The 22263-nt window shown below is 36.8% G+C and overlaps 2 protein-coding genes across 3 annotated transcripts; one reads left to right on the top strand and one right to left on the bottom strand.

Annotated features, from left to right (window-relative positions):
- Window positions 1–797: 797 nt before the first annotated feature.
- cct4 (chaperonin containing TCP1, subunit 4 (delta)) lies at window positions 798–8770 on the bottom strand. The gene is made up of 13 exons (XM_028017007.1): window positions 8472–8770; window positions 6516–6568; window positions 6348–6437; window positions 6128–6236; window positions 5072–5336; window positions 4857–4989; window positions 3643–3782; window positions 3441–3537; window positions 3125–3235; window positions 2278–2408; window positions 1733–1967; window positions 1043–1156; window positions 798–949 (listed from the first exon to the last, which is right to left on the bottom strand). The coding sequence occupies exons 1-13, from the start codon at window positions 8587–8589 to the stop codon at window positions 935–937; spliced, it is 1611 nt and encodes a 536-aa protein (XP_027872808.1). The 5' UTR covers window positions 8590–8770; the 3' UTR covers window positions 798–934.
- A 98-nt stretch (window positions 8771–8868) lies between these two features.
- pus10 (pseudouridine synthase 10) lies at window positions 8869–20314 on the top strand. 2 transcript variants are annotated; one of them, XM_028017009.1, is made up of 18 exons: window positions 8869–9075; window positions 10098–10232; window positions 10348–10614; window positions 10964–11050; window positions 11133–11167; window positions 11243–11357; window positions 11673–11734; window positions 11932–11977; window positions 12634–12698; window positions 12782–12867; window positions 13609–13734; window positions 14896–14952; window positions 15697–15773; window positions 16306–16361; window positions 16469–16586; window positions 16824–16966; window positions 17871–17970; window positions 18619–20314. In XM_028017009.1, the coding sequence occupies exons 2-18, from the start codon at window positions 10107–10109 to the stop codon at window positions 18655–18657; spliced, it is 1605 nt and encodes a 534-aa protein (XP_027872810.1). In that variant the 5' UTR covers window positions 8869–9075; window positions 10098–10106; the 3' UTR covers window positions 18658–20314. The 2 variants fall into 2 exon arrangements, with proteins under 2 accessions (XP_027872810.1, XP_027872809.1); XM_028017008.1 differs by lacking the exon at window positions 18619–20314 and having other exon boundaries at window positions 17871–18050.
- Window positions 20315–22263: the final 1949 nt, after the last annotated feature.

Here is a 22263-nt window from a genome sequence, read left to right as displayed (position 1 = left end):
AATACTAGTCATTAAGGAGTTTATTTGGTTATACATGATACAATTGAATGGCTTTTACTCTTCAAACAGTGCATTTTAAAATTCTACATAGAATATACCCCAGGAAGTGTTTTATCCCCAGAATGTTGAAGATTTTGCTAAACTACTGTGAAACAAAAAACTAAATGAAAATACTTTTCAACATATTTTTGAGTGTTAGGCCACCAGCAAAATTTAAGTCAGTTGGGGCCTCAGTGTGGAAATTAAATGTTTTAACTCATTAACTAATTCTTTAAGAGTTATTGTAGATAATGACAGCTATTGGCAGGTAAGGTCTCTTGAGGCAGTCTGGATTGCAGCAAATTTGAATAAGTCTCTGACTGAAGACATCGTTTTCCCAAGATAGTCTCATGAAAATGATGGTCAGGGTTGTCCATGATTTTCTTGGTTTTATAAAGAATCCTATTTTGTTGAAACAGATAGAAGCTTTTTCTTTTTAATTGGGGCAGGAAGATTACAAACTGATTTTTTTAGAATACAAAGCATACATTTTTAAATAACCACTTTTTGCATTCTTTTCCCAGGACAAAATCACTTTTTTGATCTGTTGACCATCAACTTTTTGTGCATTATTCATTGTGTGTTTGCCTTTATTTGAACATTTTAATGTTGATACACTTAAATCATGTTTTCTCTTTGATAATCGGGTTGTGATTATATAAATTCATGTTATGAGGGTCATGACAATCTAAAATAAACATATTTGATCTGAACCTTTCACCTTTCTTTGCAATTGGTAATAAATAAGAAACCAAGGCTGGAGTGTCAACAAAAAAGCCTTTTTTATTTAAATTAGGCAAAGTAACAACTAAAGATGAAATCTGAGCAAACAGATGTTCAGGTCTTCTGATCCCTCACAGAACGAACCGACTTCGCGACGCTTCACTGGACAGACTTATCGAGTATTCACCTGAAACACAAAATGAAACAGATGAAGTATTGGACACATTTTTTAAACAACTAGCAGATGACTGACATATTAAAGTAGGACACTACATCTTACCACGTCATCGATCTTGAGGATGCTGCGGACCGTTTCTGTGGCCAGAGTTAGAGCGCTGATGGAAACCAGCAGAGGCTGAACCACCAGCTCCTCCAGGATGTTGGAGATTCCTCCCTGTCATACAAGCAAAAAACACTTCAGTCACACCAGGGTTCTCAAACTTTACCCCACAAAGAGCATTAACCGAATTATTTTTTATTCACTATTCCATAATAAATAAATTTAGCATAAATGTTGCCTCATACTTTCTGAGTTTAGATGGACATGAGTTGTGTGACGGAAAATTTCAATCAAATAATATATTATGACTATCAACAGATAATACAATTTTTAAATCACAATCCACTTTTCTGAAAAGAAAATATGTAATATCTTATATTAAATACATACATGGATTTCTATTTTATTTCAACAGTTATTTTGATTTTCAGCAGCAGAGTTCTCCAAAGCAGGACTGTTCTTTGCCTTGTCAGAAAAGTTTCCATTTCTTGATTGCTTTAGGAAAAAAGCAGCTTGATGAATTTTTTCCAACTAACTGAGGCCCCCACAGCGCCCCCTGGCTAAAAAACACTGGGTTACATCATTGAGTACAAATGCCTCTTTAGCAGTGTTGATGTCCAGCTCTGTAGCTGGACACACAAGTCTGGAGTGGATCCGTTTGTGTAAACAGCTGCAGTAAAGCGTGCTAACCTTGCGGACGTTGATGCCCGCCATCTTGTCTCCGTGTGCGTGTCTGTTCCGTAGCTCCGTCACCGTGGAGATGGGGTTGAGGCCAGCGTTCTCAGCCAGTGTTGAGGGTATGACCTCCAGAGCATCAGCGTACGCCCGCACGCAGTAGGCCTCCATGCCTGCCAGGGAGCGCGAATACTCGGCCAGATGCACGGCCAGCTCAATCTCTGGAGCACCGCCTCCGGCTATCAGAGCTCTAAAGACACGAAAACAATTATTACAATTAATACAAAATAATAAATAAATAAATACAAAATCATAATTGTTTCTGTTAATTTGTCAAGATTTTAATTTAATTTGGTTTGTTATAATTGTGAGAATGCTCCCCAGCTAAGTTGCTGAAAACAACCAGGCGTTAATTAAGGTGAGCTTTCTACTGTAATGTTCCTCTGTTTGTTACGCCCCTGCAGGAAGAAAGAAAGCAGGAGCGCCTTTGTCAGAGGGGGAAACTGAAGACCAACCAGGACTACAAATAAGGAGATAATAATTAAAATAAAATGTCTGACCTCTTCTTGACCAAGCAACGAATCACACACAGAGCATCGTGGATGGATCGCTCAGCCTCCTCGATCACGAGCTTGTTGGATCCCCGAACCACGATGCTTACCGTCTTCCCTGGGCTGGTGCAGCCGGTGATCTGCAACAAGAGATTACAAAGGTTTACCACAAGCAGAACTCAGGTCCAACATGTTGTAAATTCAGCAGTAGCAGTTTGTATTACAGCACACTCTTTTTAATTACTCTTAGGGTGCATTCAGACCAACCCAGGATTAGAGTCCTGAATCAGACTCTAATCCGTTTGTCTAGAAAGTCCAGGTTTTTGGAGAGGTCTGAATGCAAATTTGAATTCCAAAACAGACTTAAAAACCGAACTCTGATCCACCTAAAAACCTTGGTCTCGGTCCGGTTGAAGTGGACTCTAAAGCGGTCTGAATGTAACCTGACTAGAGACCGCTCCAAAAGCAGGAAGTTAGCAACAGTGCAGGACTTTCTGGTCAATATATTACTCTCTGCTCTGTGGGTTAACAAAGATGTTGTGTCGGTTGTCATGGCAACAGGTCTACGTGCGGACACTAAGCAAGGAAAAGCAGAATATAAATGGTTTGAAGTTGTTTTACAACTTTTCATCAGCTTATTGTCCCGTTGCTGTGGCGCTCTGCAGCTGCTGTAATTTTTAAACCTTTAATAAATGACAAACACTTTACTTATTGCCTCGTTTGTTTAAACATATTAATCAAATAGGATGTTTTCTTATTTGCCACCTTTCACTCCCCAACAAAATGGCACCCAACATGGAGCCATTTTTATTCAGAATTCATTCTGAAACATGAAGGATTGTTTTAGTGATCATACCTTCACCAGTTTCCCAGAGCCGTCCAGGCTGACCTCCTCTGCCAGCTCCGCCGTGCCGAGCATTTCTGCAGTGAAGTGATCAATGTGGGCAATGGGCTTTGTTCCAATAGTCTGTGGCAAAAATAAAAAGACTTATTATTTTATAGAAGCTTTACTCAACAATGAATATGTTAAGAACAAATTCAAAAAAATGTAGGCCTCATTAGATGTATAAAAACAAAGCTAAACTAATTCTTCAGTATCATTGTCTATGTACTGTAGATAGCAGTGTAATTAAGTGTAAACTCCAAGGTTTATAGGAAGAGTTTAGACTCACTTTGCAGATGAACTCAATGTCTTCCCTTTCTATTTCCTTCACCACCATGATCTTCATTTTGTTGAGGAAATGCAGAGCGAGATCACTCAGGGCATCTCTGTCACAGAACCGCTTACAGTTAATGTGGTGCATGATTGAGAAACAAGCACAACATCCCAACATAAACCCATAAACTGTGTTTTGTTGTTTTCAACTTCTGCACCTGAGGATGGACTTCTGGATGAGCAGAACGTTGCAGCCGGCTTTCTTGATCTGCTTCACTAAGTTGAGGATGTAAGCGCGCTCTTCCCGCAGCACGCGGTCCATCTGGGCGTAGTCCGACACCACGATCTGGTTGTCCATCTGCAAACCAAAAGACAACAGGAATAAAAAAACTCTTTTGTCAGATGTTAACAAGGGAAGTTTTAAAATGAAGGAGAGTAATCTGAAGATTTGCTTTCTGATTATAGTATTTTATGCCAATTTAATGCACTTTTTGCTCCGATTTTGCAACAAAAAGCTATTTTATTAGCATTTATCTGCCATGTAAAGTCATGCCAACATTTACTTTTGTGCAATTTTGCTAATTAAAAAATTTAAAGTGTAACACCTTCACTCTGTCCAAGAGGAAAAATGTAACTCAAAACAATTTCTTTATAGAAATAGGAAAATCTGATCATAAAGCACTGAAAAAGGAGAAAATTAGAATTGCACCAGTCTGGTTTTTCCTAGCCAATATAAATTTGTCTTTTTTCTCAATTTAACTCCAATCCTTAAAAAAAATCTGCCGTTAATTTCGATTTTGGCCAACAATTTTTTTTTTGTCTGAATAGTTGCTAAATATAGCAAAAAAAGTAAAGTTGGCAACTTTCAATTCAATTCAAAGTTACAAATTGTTTATGAATACCAAAGGGAAATTAAAAACATTATTGTAACTTATATAAATTAAACATTCTTCAGTTATTGTAGATATAAATTATTAATCCCAAAAATCCTAACACTTTAAAAAAGATGTGCACACAAATTGCCCTAAACCTTTACCACAACTTTATTCAACTTAAAAACACTTTTTGATTTTTCTGTATTTGAGCCGCAAATTACCAATAACACTCATGTAAAGGAAAATGGGCCAATTCTGATTCCCAGTCGACTAATTGATGCACCGATTGGTTAAAACTAATAATGGCTTTAATTTTTGAATCCCATTTGTATTTTTATTATTTATTTTTAATTAGGTATTTTAATCAATTTGATATACATTTTCTGTTTCTTGTGTCACTTATGATGTTTTGATTTATTTTTGTGTATGTAAAGCACTTTGTAACATTTGTTTAAAAAGGTTCTACACAAAGGTTCTACACAAATAGAACCTTTTTAAATATTATTACTATCTTTAAAAGTAATTATTTTAATCTCAGCTATTTTTTTTTAACTCACGTCAGTTTTGGGAGGGGACAGACAGAACTGGATGAGACCAATTTTGGCCTTCTCCACCCGGGTCACGCTGGCGTTTGCCACCCTCTGCGTTAGCACCAGTCCGTCCACCAGTTCGCAGTCATCAATGGTGCCACTGGAAACAACATGCACAGTAAGAAAACTGGCAAAACTGACTGCTAAAATAAAACAAACCGACAGACAAACAGGAAACTCACCCAAGTTTCTTGATGATCTTAATGTCCTGCAGGTCGACGCTGGTGGCCGTCGCCGGGTCGATGACTCGCATGACAGCGTCCACGCTCATGGGTGCCAGCAGGCTGGAGTACTGCGATACCACCTTGGAGCACAGCGACGTGGTGGCGCTGTTGAGCAGCGTGTCGCGGTCGCTCAGCGCCACTGGGCGGCTCATGGCGGTGAGGACCTCCACGCCCTTATCCACCGCCTTCTGGAACGACTCCGAAATGATGGTGGGGTGGATTCCTGACCAATCACAGAGCAGAGGGCTGAATCAAAACAACTAAGATAACGAAAAACGATGAATCGATAATTGGAATAATCGTCAACTACTCTAATAATTGATTAAGTACACAGACTCAAAATGTCAATTTGCTGAAAGAACACCACACTCAGAGAAGTAATTAAATACAAATGGAACAAAAAATATAACAATTTTGCATTTAAGAGAAAACAAAGACCTTTGTCTGTAAAAATGTTCTAACCAGGAAAATATATCTTAACAGAATAGAGTAAAATATACTTTATTGATTCACAAAGGGAAATTGCTTAGTAATTTAAATATTTATACTGAATATAAAATAAAAGAAGGCACATTGAAATATATTAAACTATAAATAAATCTATAAATTAAGCATATTTTGTTCATTAATCAGTTAATCCAAAACATAACAGATCAACTCTACAAAGTACTGATGTTAAGTCGACCAAAGGACCGAGCTTCACACATGTTGATGTTAGGAGGTTTTTTTTTTTTGGGGGGGGGGGGGGGGGGGGGGGGGGGTTGCTACAAATGATCAAACATACACTAAATAAATGCTACATAATTACATTTTAGGCAATAAATTGTTTTTTTTTATTATTCAAAAAGGAATTGAATTGTTTATTTGCATATTTTTGAAATGAAAAATCAGCCAAATGTGCCAATTTTTTCTCTGATTGGTCATCAGAATAATCGATTACTAAAATGGCTGTTAGTTGCAGTAACAAACATCTAAACATGGCAGCATTGTTTTACTCAGTTCTGAGGTTTTTACCTTTCTGCAGCAGTTTGGAACAGGCATCCAGCAGCGCGCCAGCAATCACCACCACAGAGGTGGTGCCATCTCCAGCCTCAATGTCCTGGGCTTTGGACAGCTCCACCAGCTGACACACACACACACACACACACACACTGGGTTAATTTCACTGCAACAGAAAATTAATTTTTTGTTGTCAGATCATGAAAACAGAAACAAAGCAAAGTTTCCATCTCACCATTTTGGCAGCCGGGTGAAGAACCTGCATCTGCTTCAGAATGGTGGCTCCATCGTTGGTGATGGTCACATCGCCTTTCTCATCCTGGATCTGAAACAACAACAACGCCTCCGCTTAATGAACCTCGTTAAATAAAGACACCAGTTAAAGAAAATATGTCTGACTCACCATCTTGTCCATTCCTTTGGGTCCCAGGCTGGTTCTGATAGCATCTGCAACAGCTGTCAATCAAACACACGACGAGTCAGAACAGAGAAAGCTGGGGAAAATATTCTTCTTAAAGGTAATCATGAGAATTTATCACCCTTATGATTTCTGTAATGCAGAAAAGAAAAACATTATAAAAATCAGCTCTCTAGAGAGTCACAATTCCTAGTTCAGGGAATTCTGAATCGATTCAAAAATCGGTTTTGGTCTGTTTAATTTTTTAATTTGGTTTATCTGGTGTTGGCCATCAACACCAGATTAAAAAAAATAAGGCGGATATTAGTACTTCACTTATTTGAGTTTTTGGGGGGAAATCACTGCAGCTGAAAGTATGTCTTGACTTTTATTCATATTATTAGTTTTTGGTATTTTTTGACAATTTTATAATTGTCTTATTTTTACCAATCATTTTATTTTTCACTTTATCATTTATCTACTTGTGGTTGTTGTGAAGCACTGTGATCAGCTGAGGCTGTTGTTAATATGCTATATAAGTAAATAAACTGACTTGACCTATTTTTTTTGTATAATTATATTTTCAATAATTCTTTCATATTTTTTTATTCAAGAAAAACCAAAGCAGTAAGGCTAACCTAATGCGGGTAATTTAAGTTGCAGAATTTGATTCACAAACTTTTTTAAAAATAAACTAATGGAATTTGATTCAGTATGAAGCCGTGTAAAATTGCTTTAAATCAATGTTGTATTTATTTACCGTCTTTTCCTCATTAGTCACATAATTTAAACAAAATCTCCAGAGTTTCTGAATTAAAAATTGTTTCTGAATCTAATTGGGACACTAAAAATTGGAATCAAATAGTTAAGATATGGGCTGCTCAGTGGCGCAGTTGGTAGCACTGTTGCCTTGCAGCAAGAAGGTCCTGGGTTCGATTCCCGGCCCGGGGTCTTTCTGCATGGAGTTTGCATGTTCTCCCTGTGCATGCGTGGGTTCTCTCCGGGTACTCCGGCTTCCTCCCACAGTCCAAAAACATGACTGTTAGGTTAATTGGTCTATCTAAATTCTCCCTAGGTGTGAGTGTGTGTGTGAATGGTTGTTTGTCCTGTATGTCTTTGTGTTGCCCTGCGACAGACTGGCGACCTGTCCAGGGTGTACCCCGCCTCTCGCCCGGAACGTAGCTGGAGATGGGCACCAGCAACCCTCCCGACCCCATTAGGGACAAGGGTGAACAGAAAATGGATGGATGGATGGATAGTTAAGATATTGAAAAATTTGCATTTCTATTATGAAACAATGAAAGAATTGAGAATTAACACCTATCCTAGAAGGACCTTAAATAGTTAATTTAAATGAAAAATTAAGATCAACAGTGAATACAACAAAACAACCATTAGGAGATATGAAACAATGTCTTCAAAACTACTTACTCAAGAGAATTACAACATTTAAAACTGAGTACCAGGGTGGAGAAATAGGTTTCTTTGGTTTCTGCGATGCATTTTGTGCTGCATTTTCTGTTGTATGAAAAGTGATTTAAAAACCTTTAAAATGATTGATGCATTAAGTGTATTTAAAATGACAATCTAAATAAATTTTTGCCACTGAAGAACAAAATTATGCAACATTTAACGAGTTAATAATAATAAAAAATACTTAGGATGCACTTTAGTCATTCAGCTAAGGTAATGTTTTGAGAGCGTTGAGTCATGATGATCAGCACCAAATCAAAACTCATCCAATATAAAAAGATCCAAATATTTTTTTAAACTTTATTAACGTTTATCCTGAGGAGATATATTTCACTTCAGCATGGGGAACACGCAAGATATTTCAGGCCTGGAGGAAGCTTCCGTTAGACCCAAAATAACGGTGCCGAACCCGGCCCAACCTGAACCGAGCCGAGGTACAACTCGAACACTATAATCAGGTCCAAACATACGTTTAACATTTCAGCCCACCTTTGGCCGCAGAGATATTGCTGAAGCGGATCTGGGCCGGCTTGTCTCGGTCCACATACGCCCCTCCTTTGTTGTGGCCTCCACTTGATGCCTTCGGTACCGCCATGACTCCGGGCATTTCGTCTTTATATACGATGGGAAATGTTAACGGTAAACTTTAGAGAGGAATGGATGAGGCCCAGTGGGTGAAACCTCGCGGTTCGGCCTCGGATGGACTTGGATTGAGGCGTGTTCCCCGGGTCCGCCGTCAGAAACTTCCAGAGTCACCGGCTGCTGCAGAGAGAGGAAGGATCCGGCTGTCAAATCCCCGGCGCATGAATATGACGTAATCAGGCAGTACGTGTCGAGTGATAAACAAAAATAATGTTTTTTGTTGCTCTTAAATGATTTTATTGACATATTTGTTCCACATGTATATACTTACAAATAAAAATATGCCTCAAAAATAGTTAAAAACCTTTCATTAAGACGGATATTAGCTCGTGATGCTTATCCAGCTTGATTAGTTTGGACTGCGGACGCAGACATGCAGAAAACTGCGTTTCACTGAAAACTAAACGCTGTTTGGTTTCTTTTTATTCTCCAAAAATAAACTCCGTATAAGGTAGGTTCATTTCAGAAGTTTCATCATGAGCTTACTATCAAGTATACGGTCCAGTTTTCAAAAGATTTGAATTTCCAAGACTTACTGTTTGCTAATTATCAGAGTTTTGAACGTGGTCTTGCTCTTGAAGCAGATGAACAAATAAGATCAAGCAATAAAACTACCTTCTGACCTTTTGCAGGAATAATGTAAACACGGTTAGGTCCTGCTGTTCCAAAGACACAATAAATTGATGCATTAATGGAAATGCGCTAATGAGTTACTACTTTCACCCTATTTGTTTATGCCGGAAGTATATCGCTGATCATGTGTTGTATTTGGATTTTTATTTTTTGCAAGAGACCAACTCAAAGTAATGCAATAATTGTCAAGTGAGAGAAAAATTACACAAAGGCCTGGAGTGACGTTTTTACCCATTGTTATGTGCAAAATAAAAGTTTTTCAGATATTAACGTTTTGCTATGAGCAGTTTTGTTTAAGTACTTCCTCGAATAAAATTATTTCACTATTTTTCCATGTCAAATGTATTTATAAATCACTTTTTAAAAAGTTCAACCTGCACCAAAGTGCTGCACAGAAATCAGTAAATACATTATTTATAATTAAGACAACAATAATAAAATTATTTACCACAATTACAATAAATCAAAAGACTTAAGTACCATCAGATAAAAAATTATCTTAAGAAGCACCTTAAAACCATGTATGCTTTCAGAAGACCTAATGTACATAATATTATATTATTTTTTAGATTTTTGAATAAAAAAACATAGTCAGAAGGATCAAATTGTTATTAATTGAAATCTTCATTCCCTATTAGAAGACCAAATTTTATTATATTAAAACTTAAAACCTTTGTGTTAGAAATCTTTCTTACACCAGATACAGTTTTGAAAACTTTTCAAAAGACTTTAATCCAAATGCAATTTTAAAAAGAGTTCTGCTTTTTTTTTTGTATTGAATTTATTTAATGAAAAGTCTCTTGTAGTATCTTGACCACTGTGCTTTCTTCCGTCCTGCAGCCAGCAGTGATGCTGCCGCTGAAGGAGAAGGACAAACCTATCGTTCAGAAGCTTTTGTCAGCCGGCTGCTGCGCTCGCTGTGTCCTCAGGTTCTGCTGTGTGAGCGTCCAGGCTGCTTATCGACAAGCACAGCATGTAGGGCTGCATCCGATTCTGCTGGTTTCAGCTTATTTCTGTTGGAAATTATTATTGTGTGTGTCCAACCCAGCTAACCAAAGCAACAGTCTACTGATTGTTTCATATTTTGCAGGAGACTCTTAAAGAGCTTCAGACTTTTATTATGGAGAAGGAAAACAACAAAGTACAGGATTCAGCAGACATCAAGCCCCATGATACTGAGTCGTCTCAAACTGTTGAAGACCCTCCCTGTAAAAGGGCCAAACTGGATCCCACAGAGGCGGTTCAGTCAGAAACAGACGATGCTGCCATGGTAACACTGAAGAAGGAGGAGTCAAGTGTGTGTGCCTTATGTTTGGGAATCCTGCAAGATTTGTGTGGCCCAGATCAGGCAATAAAGGTTTGCATTTGTTAAAAATTATGATCTACTTTTTAATTAAAGGTGCAGTATGTAACGTTTGTGTGCTTTACTGCACATTATTAGGCTACACAATTCAAATATATTGTGTTTTCTTTTGTTTTTTCTTTAATCTTGGACTTTTATTTTGTAATTTCTGCCACTTCCCAGAGCATTTTTGACTTGTCAGTTGTGTTTTAATCCAAGAAATATACTTTAAAGTCATACCAAACATCACCACGTTTTAAAAAAATAAAATTTGCATACTGCAGCTTTTACTTTTACTAGGTTTTAAAATGTGATCAATTCCCATATTGTCCTAAAGTTAAAATCAGCTGCTGCGTTTCCACAGATTGTTGAAACAGTGAAGGCCCAAAACTACGAGTTTGACACCCTTGTGTTGTCCGTCTCTCTGCCAGCTCAGCTCTGTGTGCGTGAGGTCAGTGCACCTGAGACAAACCCACTCTATTCTTCCATCCCAAAATAATCGTATGCTAAAGTTTTATTCTTTACCTCTTCAGCACTCCTGTTGGCTCCATGTGAAGAAGGAAGTCAGGTGAAAGAATTGATCTTGTGTTGAACATTAATGTCTCCAAAGTTTTGGACAATCTGAGTTGGTTTGGTCTTACAGACAGAAAGGTTTAGTGCTCGATAAAGATGATGTCATCCAGGTGAAGGAGGCCTTCAAGTGGATCATGCAGGGTCTGGTCACAAAACAGCTGGAGGGTGTGGCTGTGGTTAGCAAGGTAGGTGAGATCCAATCATAAAAAACACCGCCTGTGGAAACAAAACTGAGAGTCTATTCAAATAATATTGGATTGAAAATTATAATTAATTAATTTAATACAAATAAAAGTGAAACAGAAGACAAAAAGTTATACAAAACAGAAGTTGCTCCACTTCAGCGTAATTTGTTGGGATTTTATGTGATAAATTAGGTGCAGAATTAAAAAATGTTGTATTGTAATTGTATACACATCGTTTGGGTAATGAATACTACACAGAAGATAATATTTTCAAAACATGTGTTCAGTTATTGGTCATTCCTGTTATTGTTTCAGAGTCCGTTTGAGGTCGGTGTGGAGTTCACTCATCCAGACACAGAATCTGACTGCCACTTCCTGTGAGTCCTCAACTCCAAAACCTGTCACATTCCTGCAGCGTTAAGCAAAAATGGAAATCAAAGTTCCTGAGACACCAGCCGTAAAATTGAACAACAAATCATTTTGATTGAACAGAGATAAAATAGTGATCAGTGCAGACTTGCACAGAAGTTTCAGATTTTTATTTTGCCTGCTTTTAATCCTCTTCATCCTGCAGAGCCAAATGCTGTCCTGACTGCTTCAAACCCACCAAGAACAAACAGGTAAAGATGTTATCCATGGACAACGTTATCTAAGTCATTCTTAGATAACGAGACTTTAGTCTGATCAGAATGAGCTGTTTTACGGCCTCCTGTCACTTTAAATCCAAATAAGCTTCTACTAGCCACACTCCCAACTCAACATTTACACTTTAACTTAAAAATGGCTGCAAACAGTTATACACAATTATACAACTCACATCTTTGAAAAGCATTAGTAGAGCCTCCTGCACAACCAATAACAAGCAGCAAGTGGTTTCTGGATGGCAAGTCAACAACAAAACACTTGTCTTTTCCAGCAGCCGTTGTACAGCAAATACAGCAGTAAAACCAGCTGACCAAATGTGCTGGAACTCAGCTTGCATTGCTAGATAACAGAATTTGGCCGGGCTAGGGTTGCTAGGTAATGGTGCAGTGCCAGTCGCATGTGATAAGGAGGTTTTTGAATCCAAATAATGGGTGAATGTTTTTTTTTAACACTTGAGTTGTTTTTAGAAGCAGTTAGGACTCAAATACAAGTAAAAAACATAAAAAAGTGAATTTTGCATAATAGGTCCCCTTTAACTTCTGGTCCACTGATGCCAGAGTCCAGTTTCTGTACATCACTGATGCTGTGTTTGATGCCTCTTCATCTACGATGCTTTTCCTTTCTTCTACAGTCGGTGTTTACCCGCATGGCTGTGGTCAAAGCTCTGGAGAAGATATCAGATGTGAAGTTTTTAGAGTAAGTAACGCTGAAATGGGTTGACTCTACAAAGTGTTTTGTTTAACATCTATTGCTTTTTTGTGTTTCTTTTCTTGTTCCAGGCATTACCCCTGTCCACCATCAGAGCCGAGCGGCAGCTGCACCCCTCAGGACATCCAGTGTCTTCACATCTCTGTCTTCATAGCAGGTAAAGCAAGACAATAAGAACCTTTCTTTACATGTTTACAAGTTACATTTCTACTTTCATTCTATCTTTTAGGTCAGTTAGAACTACCAAAATTATTTCTATTTGCAAAATGCCAGAAAACATAGCAAGAATATTTATTAGAATTTTTTAAAAAACTTTCTTTGTCGTATTAATTTGAGGGGGAATGTCATTTACCTTAACACAATTTGCTTCGATTGTTTCACTGTAATGAATGTTTATTATTCCTATTGACTCATTGACTTATTGATCTGTGTTATTGAAATAAAGGTTGAATTATCTTATATATGTTAAACAGCGTTATTGAAATTGGTGGGTTTTTGGTTAATTTGGTATTTTGTTCTTGGACCAGACATTTCAAAGCATAAAATGTTGTTATATTTTAGTTTACCTTGTCCTTGCTGTAGAATACTATCACAAAACATGATCAATAACTATAATAAATGTCATATATCATAGATAAACATTTTAACGTTTAATGGTGATGGCACCCATTAAAATGTTATGCTTGTTACTGATTTCCTCAATTATCGTTGACTGTATGTTGTACTTTGAACTGCCGTATTGCTGAAATTTGCTATACAAATAAACCTAATTGATTTATTAATTTTACCTCCAAAACGTTGTGCTGGAAAAATGTGAAAACTTATCTTTAAAATGCTTGAAACATTCTTGAATTTTGCGGTGGGAAAACTGTTCTAACCCCGTGTCCCCACCGGTCAGGGAGGTACAACAAGTTCTGCCGCAACCTGCCTCAGACTCCCTGGGTGATCGATGGGGAGAGGAGGATGGAGTCTTCCGTGGAGGAACTGATCGCCGCACCGATCCTGTCTGCATTCAGGGCTGACGGTGAGTCCACATTTTAAACCCAAACCTCACCAGATTAGTGTTCTAGATCAGACTAGTGGCCCGCGGGCGCCCCCTAGTGGCCTACAAGGTACTGCATGCAAACGACCGTTTATTTGCCGTGACGTCAGCTCAATGTGCGACGCTACAGCTAGCTTACTAGACGACTTATGTTTAAAAATAATAATGGATAGGGTGCTTAAAACCGGGTCACTCAAAAAGAAATACTGAAGATACCGGTGGAAAGAAACAACGTCAGGATTACTTATATGATCGGAGGAAGCTAAGTCATTCCTCCTGAGAGTATTGATGTGTCGTTCACGAACGATTCGGGTCTTTTGAACGGCTCCTTGCCGTTAACGGCTTCAGTTGGTGAAAACTGTCCTTTGTTTTTTATGACCTTACTCGCACGTCAACAACTATTGTTATTTTTATTTATTTAAAAATGATTAAACTACTTAAACACAAGTGATAAATAAAATTGATAGGATTTGTTGGATAATTTTATGTATGAAATTTTATTTTGTGTATATTTTATTCAGATTTTGTGCTTTATCCATAGGACCTGTTTTGTCCCTCTTCTCAAGAATCACTGATATTTAATGGTGCAGAAGAGGATTTTTGTTTATGGCAAAGCAACTTAAGTCTATTTTTCTTTTATTGTGCTTCTAAATTACAAATGGCCAAATTAATACACACTCGGTATTAAAGAACAACTTTAATTTTCATGTGTTTGAAGTCATTGGAAAGATTGCAGGCACACAACATTTTAATATATATAAAATATAATTAAGATGTTGTGTTATTTTGGGGTAATTTCAAGTTAGGTAGTTCGTAATGTTTGTTAAATGGGTTAAGTGGTCCTCAGCCAGAAAACGTTTGACAAACATTGCTCTAGATGTTCGCTGAAGTCATAAAGAAACAAATTGATGGAGTAATTTAAAGTTAAAACTAATCTGTGATTATTTGAGTCAGGTTATCACATTTGCTTTCAGCTGTTGTTATACTCGGGTTGACGATAAAAGCGTCCTGAGAAACAAAAACAGCAAAGGGTTTAATTCTGTGCTCTTAACTCACTAAGTAATTTACATCAACTCCTCAAAAAGCAGTTTTTTGTTTTTTTTTTTAGGAAAAATAACAAAATGTGTTTTCTTTTTGTGGCAGGATTTAATTTCTCCTCCTCGGGCAGAGAGGATGTGGATGTCCGAACGCTTGGAAATGGTGAGACTTTGTTTGACTGAATGAATTTAAACTGTTTCGGGTTTCCTGATGAAACTAGCTAATGAAACAGAAATGGAAATCTTATTTTTGCATGATTTTACTATAATAAAAACACATTTATATTAATCAGTTTGTGTTTTTAGACACTTTATGGCCATAATTTTCACACTGTTAACCTTTTTTCTAACAAAATATGTACTAATTTATTTGTTTTGTTGTCTTTTTCTTTGGCAGAATGACTAACATTGTTTTAATAAAGGGATTAAGTTGGCCTTTCAAAATAAAGTAAAGTTCTGGGAAACGTTTTAAAACAAAACTTGACGCTTTTAATTTATTATCAAAAAAGTGGGTATTTTCCATGGCCTTTCAAAATAAAGTTCAGAAACTCTTTAAAATATAAAAATAATTAATAACAGTTACGTTTACTTTTAGTAGAGTCAGTGCTAAATTCACTGTGAAAATAAATCAGTGATGACTGAAGGTTTACATTACAGCTAACAGATAAACTTCAAAATAAAAGACTTTGTCTTTCATTGGATGGATTAATAAATTCACTTTCTTATTGGTCAAAATTATAATGTTATGTAGTATTTGGATGTCTTTAATTCCATTACAACAATATTTATAAGGTAAGGACTAAAACAAGAGATAATGATGTTGGCTGCTAAACTCCAATTTACATAATTATAATTTGTTCAGAATTTGTTCTAGTTTTTTAAATTTTGTTGCGTTTTTCTTTGGCAGGTCGTCCATTTGCCATGGAGCTGCTGAACCCACACAGATCTCGGTTCAGCAAAGTGGAAATGAAGCAGCTGCAGGAGGTGATGAACGTCAAATAAGTGTATTTTATAAAAAAGAAATGCTACTTTTTCTTTTTTAGAAGTGACTGTTATTATTTTTAGTTCTTTGTCTCTTTCTAAGGCGGTTCAACTTTTCTGCACACAGTTGAAAGAGTTTTAACTCACTTTCAAATGTGAATTTCACTTTATCAGTAAAATTGTAATTTTTAAACATAATAACTTGTCAGTTTCTACAGTGTGAAAGCTTCAGTTGTTACAGACTGTCACAAGCTCTACTTTTGTGTTACATTTTGCAGTTTTTTTTTTGTCTTTATTTTGAATATTTCTCCTTCTAAAAACAGTTATTTGTTTTCTTTGTATACTTTTAATTGGACATGCATTTCAAAGTGTAAACTGTAATAAACTTGCACTTGCATCCACATTGCACTGGTGGTTTTGGAATATCCAAACCCTTTCAAATTGATTTCTTTATTTGAAAGTTTGTGAAACGTTCTTGTAAACTGCATTAGTGCCGTGTCGATGCCATCATTTTATACTTTTTATCTGATTTCAGATGATAAACAAATCCTCAGATAAAATCAGAGTGAGAGATTTGCAGATTGTAACCAGGTGAGACAACTGGTACCTTATATTTCTCTCTTAATTTTACAGTGTTCATAGTATGAGTATCTGGCAGAGCCGTTCTCTTTTCGGTGTTGTGTTTTTGTAAACTGCAGAGAAGCCATGAGTCGGATGAAGGAGGGAGAAGAAGAAAAGACAAAGTCTTACACGGCGCTGGTCTGGACTCAGAAATCCATCGAGAATGAAGACATTTCCTTCATTAACGACATCAAGGTGCTCAGCTTCTGTCGGTTCTGATGAATTCATCGTTGTAACGTTAAGTTAATCACATCATGATTGGATTCCAAATGAAATGTATGCTTCTTCTCAAAATAAAGTAAAATAGCCAGATTATAAAAAGGATAACTGTAGTCAGACAAACATGGCGTAAGTTAAAGTGACGTATTAATATTACTGTTATCTTAAATAACAGCCAATCAAGAAATGAGGATTTTAACTTTCTGTTAGCAGGATCTGACTCTGGATCAGAAGACTCCCCTGAGGGTTTTGCACCGGCGGGCATTGGCGATCCGGCAGAGGGTCATCCACAGCATGAACGTCCGCTTCGTGGATTCACATCACTTCTACCTCGGATTGAAAACTCAGGCTGGGACGTATCCTCACTTAAAGTCTGACCTGACCGACACTATGATAGACTGAACACATCACAAACATATTTATAACATGTGGAGTGGAGTCCTATATCCACTCCTATCCCATCCCTGGACAGGATAGGATATGTTTAAGGGCTATCCAAAACATTTTAATTATTTTTTATGCACAAAATGAGCTGTTTTAGGGCGTCTTGTCACCGCTGCTGCTGGCCATGCCCGCAACTCAACATTTACACTTGCACGTCAAAAATCTATTCTGTTTGTTTCTTCCAACCTTTACGCGACCTGTATCTGATATTTTCACGACAGTCTGAATAACACAGGTCGGATTTTTTTCAAATGCGACCAAGGCAACTTGGATATCCGATCAGATCTTTTCAAATGTGGCCTGGATCTCAATGGCCAGATCAGATACCTGAATGTTCAGATTGATATGTTCAGGTGTCAACCTGATCGTCGTCGATACACGACAAACGCCACTATTCTGCATCCGCGGGAATAAAAACAACAACATGGCGGACGATAATGAGGATTAAGTTGTTAATGTACTGGGTTGTCGGACAACAATGTCAAAATTGTGAGATATGCTCCTCCATTAGCGTCTATGTTTACTTCAGTAAACACTGAACACTTCTTCTTCTTCATTTTTATGGCGGTTGGCAAAACACTGAGCTCGCTCTCTATGTGTGACGTTATTGCGCCCTCTACTGCACATCCAGGACACTTTCAGGTCGTTTGCGGTTCACACTGGAGATCAGCTACAAATCCCATATATTTGGAAGTGTGAACGACCAGGACAAAAAAAAAACTGATTTGACAAAAAAATCGTTCTTGAGTCACTTCAGTCTGCAATGTGAATGTAGCCGAAGGTGTAGTTTAAAGCTCCTTAATGTCTGTCAAACAGCTACATCAAGGAGTTTGTCCATGGAGATTTCGGGCGCACTAAACCGAATCTTTGTCTGCTGCTGAAGACCGACACGGACATCCTGGAGCTGGACGTGGAGGTGAGAAATGTAACGCATATAAAAGAAGTTAAAGGTGACCTATGATGCTTCCCTGTACTGGATAGGATATGTTTAAGGGCTATACAAAACATTTTTATTATATTTTATGCACAAAATGAGCTGTTTTAGGGCGTCTTGTCACTGCTGCTGCTGGCCACGCCCCCAACTCAACATTTACACTCGCACGTGAAAATGACTGCAAACAGGTGCGCAATTAAACAACCTTAGAAAAGCAGAAGTAGAGCCTCCTCCACAGCCAACAAGAATACAGCAAGAGGTTTCTGGATGGAGAGTCAACAACAAAACATTGTTTGTTTTCTGGCATAGCTGACCAAATGTGCTGGAACTCAGCTTGGGTTGCTAGGTGACAGGCAGAGATCCACTGGTGGTTGCCAGGTAACAGGCTGTGACGTTACATTCAGAAGGTTTCTGAATCGGTTCATTTTCCGGACACAAATAAACATCAACTTATTGCCAAAAAAAGGTGATTTTTTTAAAGTGCTTGGTCTGTTTTTAGAAGCAAAAGTAAATTTTAAAAAGTGCAAAATGTGAATTTTGCGTAATACGTCTCCTTTAAAGAAACAGTTAAAAATATAAATAATGTGTGTTAATGCTTTAATGCTGAGTCTAACTGGTGTTTCTGTTCAGTCGGTGGATGTGGACTGGCCTCCACCCATACCAGAGTGAAGGATCCCCTTTCTGATCCAGAGAGGGCGCGGCTTTGACTGGTTCTGCACTGACTGGTTCCTGTGGGTGCTGCTGGAAGATCTGGAACTGGAAACCTGGCGTCTATCTGCTCAGCTCTGGATGAGCTTTTCTGCTTGAGTTGACATCGCATATGAACGTATCTTCAGTTTGATTACATTATGTATTTAACAGCCCTGTCTGGTTCTGTTGTCATATATATTTAAGTTGGGTCAATTTTTGTAACCGAGTCCATTTAAGGATGTAATAAAGATCCTGGTCTAACTGTGACAGGTACACTATCAAAATGTCTTCCATTACTTTTGCTTTAAAATGAATTTGTTTTGTTCATATATCATTTAAAAAAAGCGGCACCTACGACTCCTTCAGCGTAGTCATGGTAACCTGGTGTCGCTGCCACCAATTGGCTGGACCTCTGTCGAATTAGGTCAGTCACTTCAAAGGCGGTGGAAATTTATGCAATCAGGTATTTTATGTTTTGGTCACTATTTTGTAGAAATCAGTTTTCACTTTAATGTTAAAAGGGATTTTTTAAAAAGCGATAAAATGGTAAAACGTCCAACAGGGTGAATACTTTTTATAAGCACCATGTGAAGCTACTGCAAAGCTGATCACTTCCTTAAAAAATTCATGTAGTTTTAGCCAAACAGATCAAATATTTACACAACCTAATATCTTTGTTTGACATTTATTTTAGATTATTCAACCCTGAAGTTCACCTACTTGAAGATTTATTTCTGTAATTTAGGAACGTGGCGTCCAAACCTTTTAAAGCCTTGGGCGACAAACTTGGTAAATTTAAACTACTGGAGAGATACAACATTTATTAAACTAAAAATACAACAATTAGCTTACTATGATTTTTGTTAAAACGCTGAACGATAAACCAAATTTTTATGAAATCTGTATATTATTAAAAATCCAAATCAAATTAACTTTGGACTGTAAAAAAAAAATATTTCCAGATTTTTGGGGTCATCAATTGTTTTCCATTTTGCTGGCCAAATTGTACAGTTTTTGACTTGTTGTCAGGGACCTAAACAGATCATTCCATGGGCCACAAATGGCCCCCAGTCCACACTTTGGACACCCCTGCTCTGAATCAATAACATCTTCATGATTTCAAATGTGTGTTATTTTTTTCACCTACATGTATCTTTTGTTCTGCTTTTATGGAGGAAAAACACTAATAAACAAATAATCTTATTTTTGTCTGCTGGGTATGGACAAAGGTTTTCCCAAATAAAGAAGTCACAACTACAAAAGAAAAACCTGAAATGTATTTCTTTTAATTTAATTCAAAATAAATACTAACACGGCAATGCAAGTCCACTACTGGGTTCTTGCCCTAATGTTTTGGTAAGAAAACAAACAAGCAAATGATCCCAAAAATAGAAGAAAAAAAAAAATCAGTTAATCCATCATCACCTTTCAGAGACTTTGAAGACGTGCCTGTTTTTCTTTTTCAATTTCTTTTCTTTTTTTTTCTTTTTACAACATACAAGATAACACTGTGTAGAATGACAAATATAAATAAAACAAACACTACGGTACAAAAAATGGGAGAGAAAGGAGCAAGGATCGGTGAGTTTGCAACAACCTGATCAAACCACCATTGTTAAAAAAAAAAAGAAAAGAAAAGAAGAAAAAACAAAAAGGTCTGCCAAGGTCCCACTTTTAGCTTTTTTTTTTTACCAGAGATGGTGAAGAAAACAGTTCAGTGCAGACTCCATGGGTACAGTGATGTCCTCGAAGGGTTCAGGAGTCGGGTCGTTTCCATGACGACGATGACAGGAAGGCGGTGGGGTACGTCTCCATAGAAACGTCCCCCATGTGAGATAGGAAGTAAATTCATTTATTCATTAAAAAATAATAATAATTAGTGGTTAAACACCGTCCTTTTTTTGTTTTCAGTCGTTGCATTATTCACCTTGTCTATAAGAACATAAAATAAAATAAAAAATGAAACAAAAGGCATTGCATATGTACATCAAGAAGTTTGGAGAGACATTTTATCTGGCAGTCATATCACAGTCTTGGTGTTTGAGTGTCTCACGGCTCAGTTTTCTCGTTATATGCGATTCCTTGATACTCAGATTTGTACATGTGTGTAAATAAACCTCTCTCATAATACTGACGGCACCGATGGACCAGGACACACAAACTGCTTCCTGTTGCATCCGTGTGATAAATTTAACTTTCTCTACACCTATATTGTTTTTTATATTAACATCAGACTTTGTGTATGTGTGTGTGTGTGTGTTTATGTGTGTTATTTGCCTGTGTGGATTCCACGCTCTGTTGAAATCGATTCAACAACTAATATTTAGTGTTATTCATGAATTGTGTGGGAACCCTGACGGTTTTTGCGTTGGTGGTATAATTCCTGGAATAAATCAGATCTGATGGTTTTTTTTTAGAGTGAATAATAATGCAAAACCCTATTAATAAACAAAACTCACATTGAAGAACTAAAAAAAATAATTAATTTGAGTAATTTTGTACAATAGTGCATTGGAGCCATTGGAGAGAGAAAAAGAGTACATTTCTGTCAAAAACTTAAAATCTCAAATAGAAAAACATAAATATTTCTGGGCTTTTTTTTTCTAGTGAAGAATTCGCTAAAAAAAAAAACACTCAAAAAACTTTTTTTTATATTAATGTCCAATTTATTTCTGAATTACTTCTACTTAAGTTTTGACTTTTCAAGCTCCCTTTTTTCTAGAACACTTCTGAACATTTCACATTTGACACATTGAGATTTCAGTATTTAAGGAAACGGTCGGTCACAAGTACATACTTTCTTGCTGATGGGATAGCATTTAGTTTTCTGTAACATTCAGAAGCTTTGAACACTTCAATTTTTTAAATAAAAAAAGTTTTCTATTTAAATATATATATATATTAGATATTTTTAAATAACAGAAACAAAACACATTTGTTTGACCAGACTTAAGTTTGACCAAGCCACCATGTGAGCCAGTGAAGCCATGAGACACAGTTAGGTGTTAACAAGTCAAATTTTAAATACAGTTGATTTAAACTGAACCAGTTCTGTGGTAATAAGAACACAAGCTTATGTTTTGAACATTTCTAAGAAAGATTCGCTTTAAGATGGAAGTGAAATGTAATTTAAATTCAATGGACTCTTTGAGAACTCCCCCTGCTGGTGACAACTGCAACCGTTTTTCACAAAACATCTGATTTATTCCGGAGTTAACAGCCAACACCTACGACAGCGTATTAGGGCCATTATAAAATAATAATAATAATAATAACAATAGAGTAAATTTCCAGACAGGAGAAACTTAGATTTTTTATATATACCTCAGAAATTTTCCAGAAAAAAAAACTTTTTTAGCTCTACAAGTTGAAAGTTTTAGACTTTTGAAATTCAAAACTTTCCTGAAGTTGCAGTTCTGACTTTATGAAATTTTTTCTTGAAAATTTTTTAACTCAATTTTTGGATCTCATAAATTTTCAACTTCACAATTAGATTAATTTCTAAATTAATTTTAGAGTTTTTTAGATGGACATTTTCAACTTTTGGAACTCAGAAAGTTGAAAAAGTAAAAAAAAATTCTACTT

This window comes from Xiphophorus couchianus, chromosome 5 (assembly GCF_001444195.1).
Source record: "Xiphophorus couchianus chromosome 5, X_couchianus-1.0, whole genome shotgun sequence".
In the NCBI taxonomy this organism is placed as follows: domain Eukaryota; kingdom Metazoa; phylum Chordata; class Actinopteri; order Cyprinodontiformes; family Poeciliidae; genus Xiphophorus; species Xiphophorus couchianus.
This window is presented reverse-complemented; position numbering and strand designations above follow the sequence as displayed.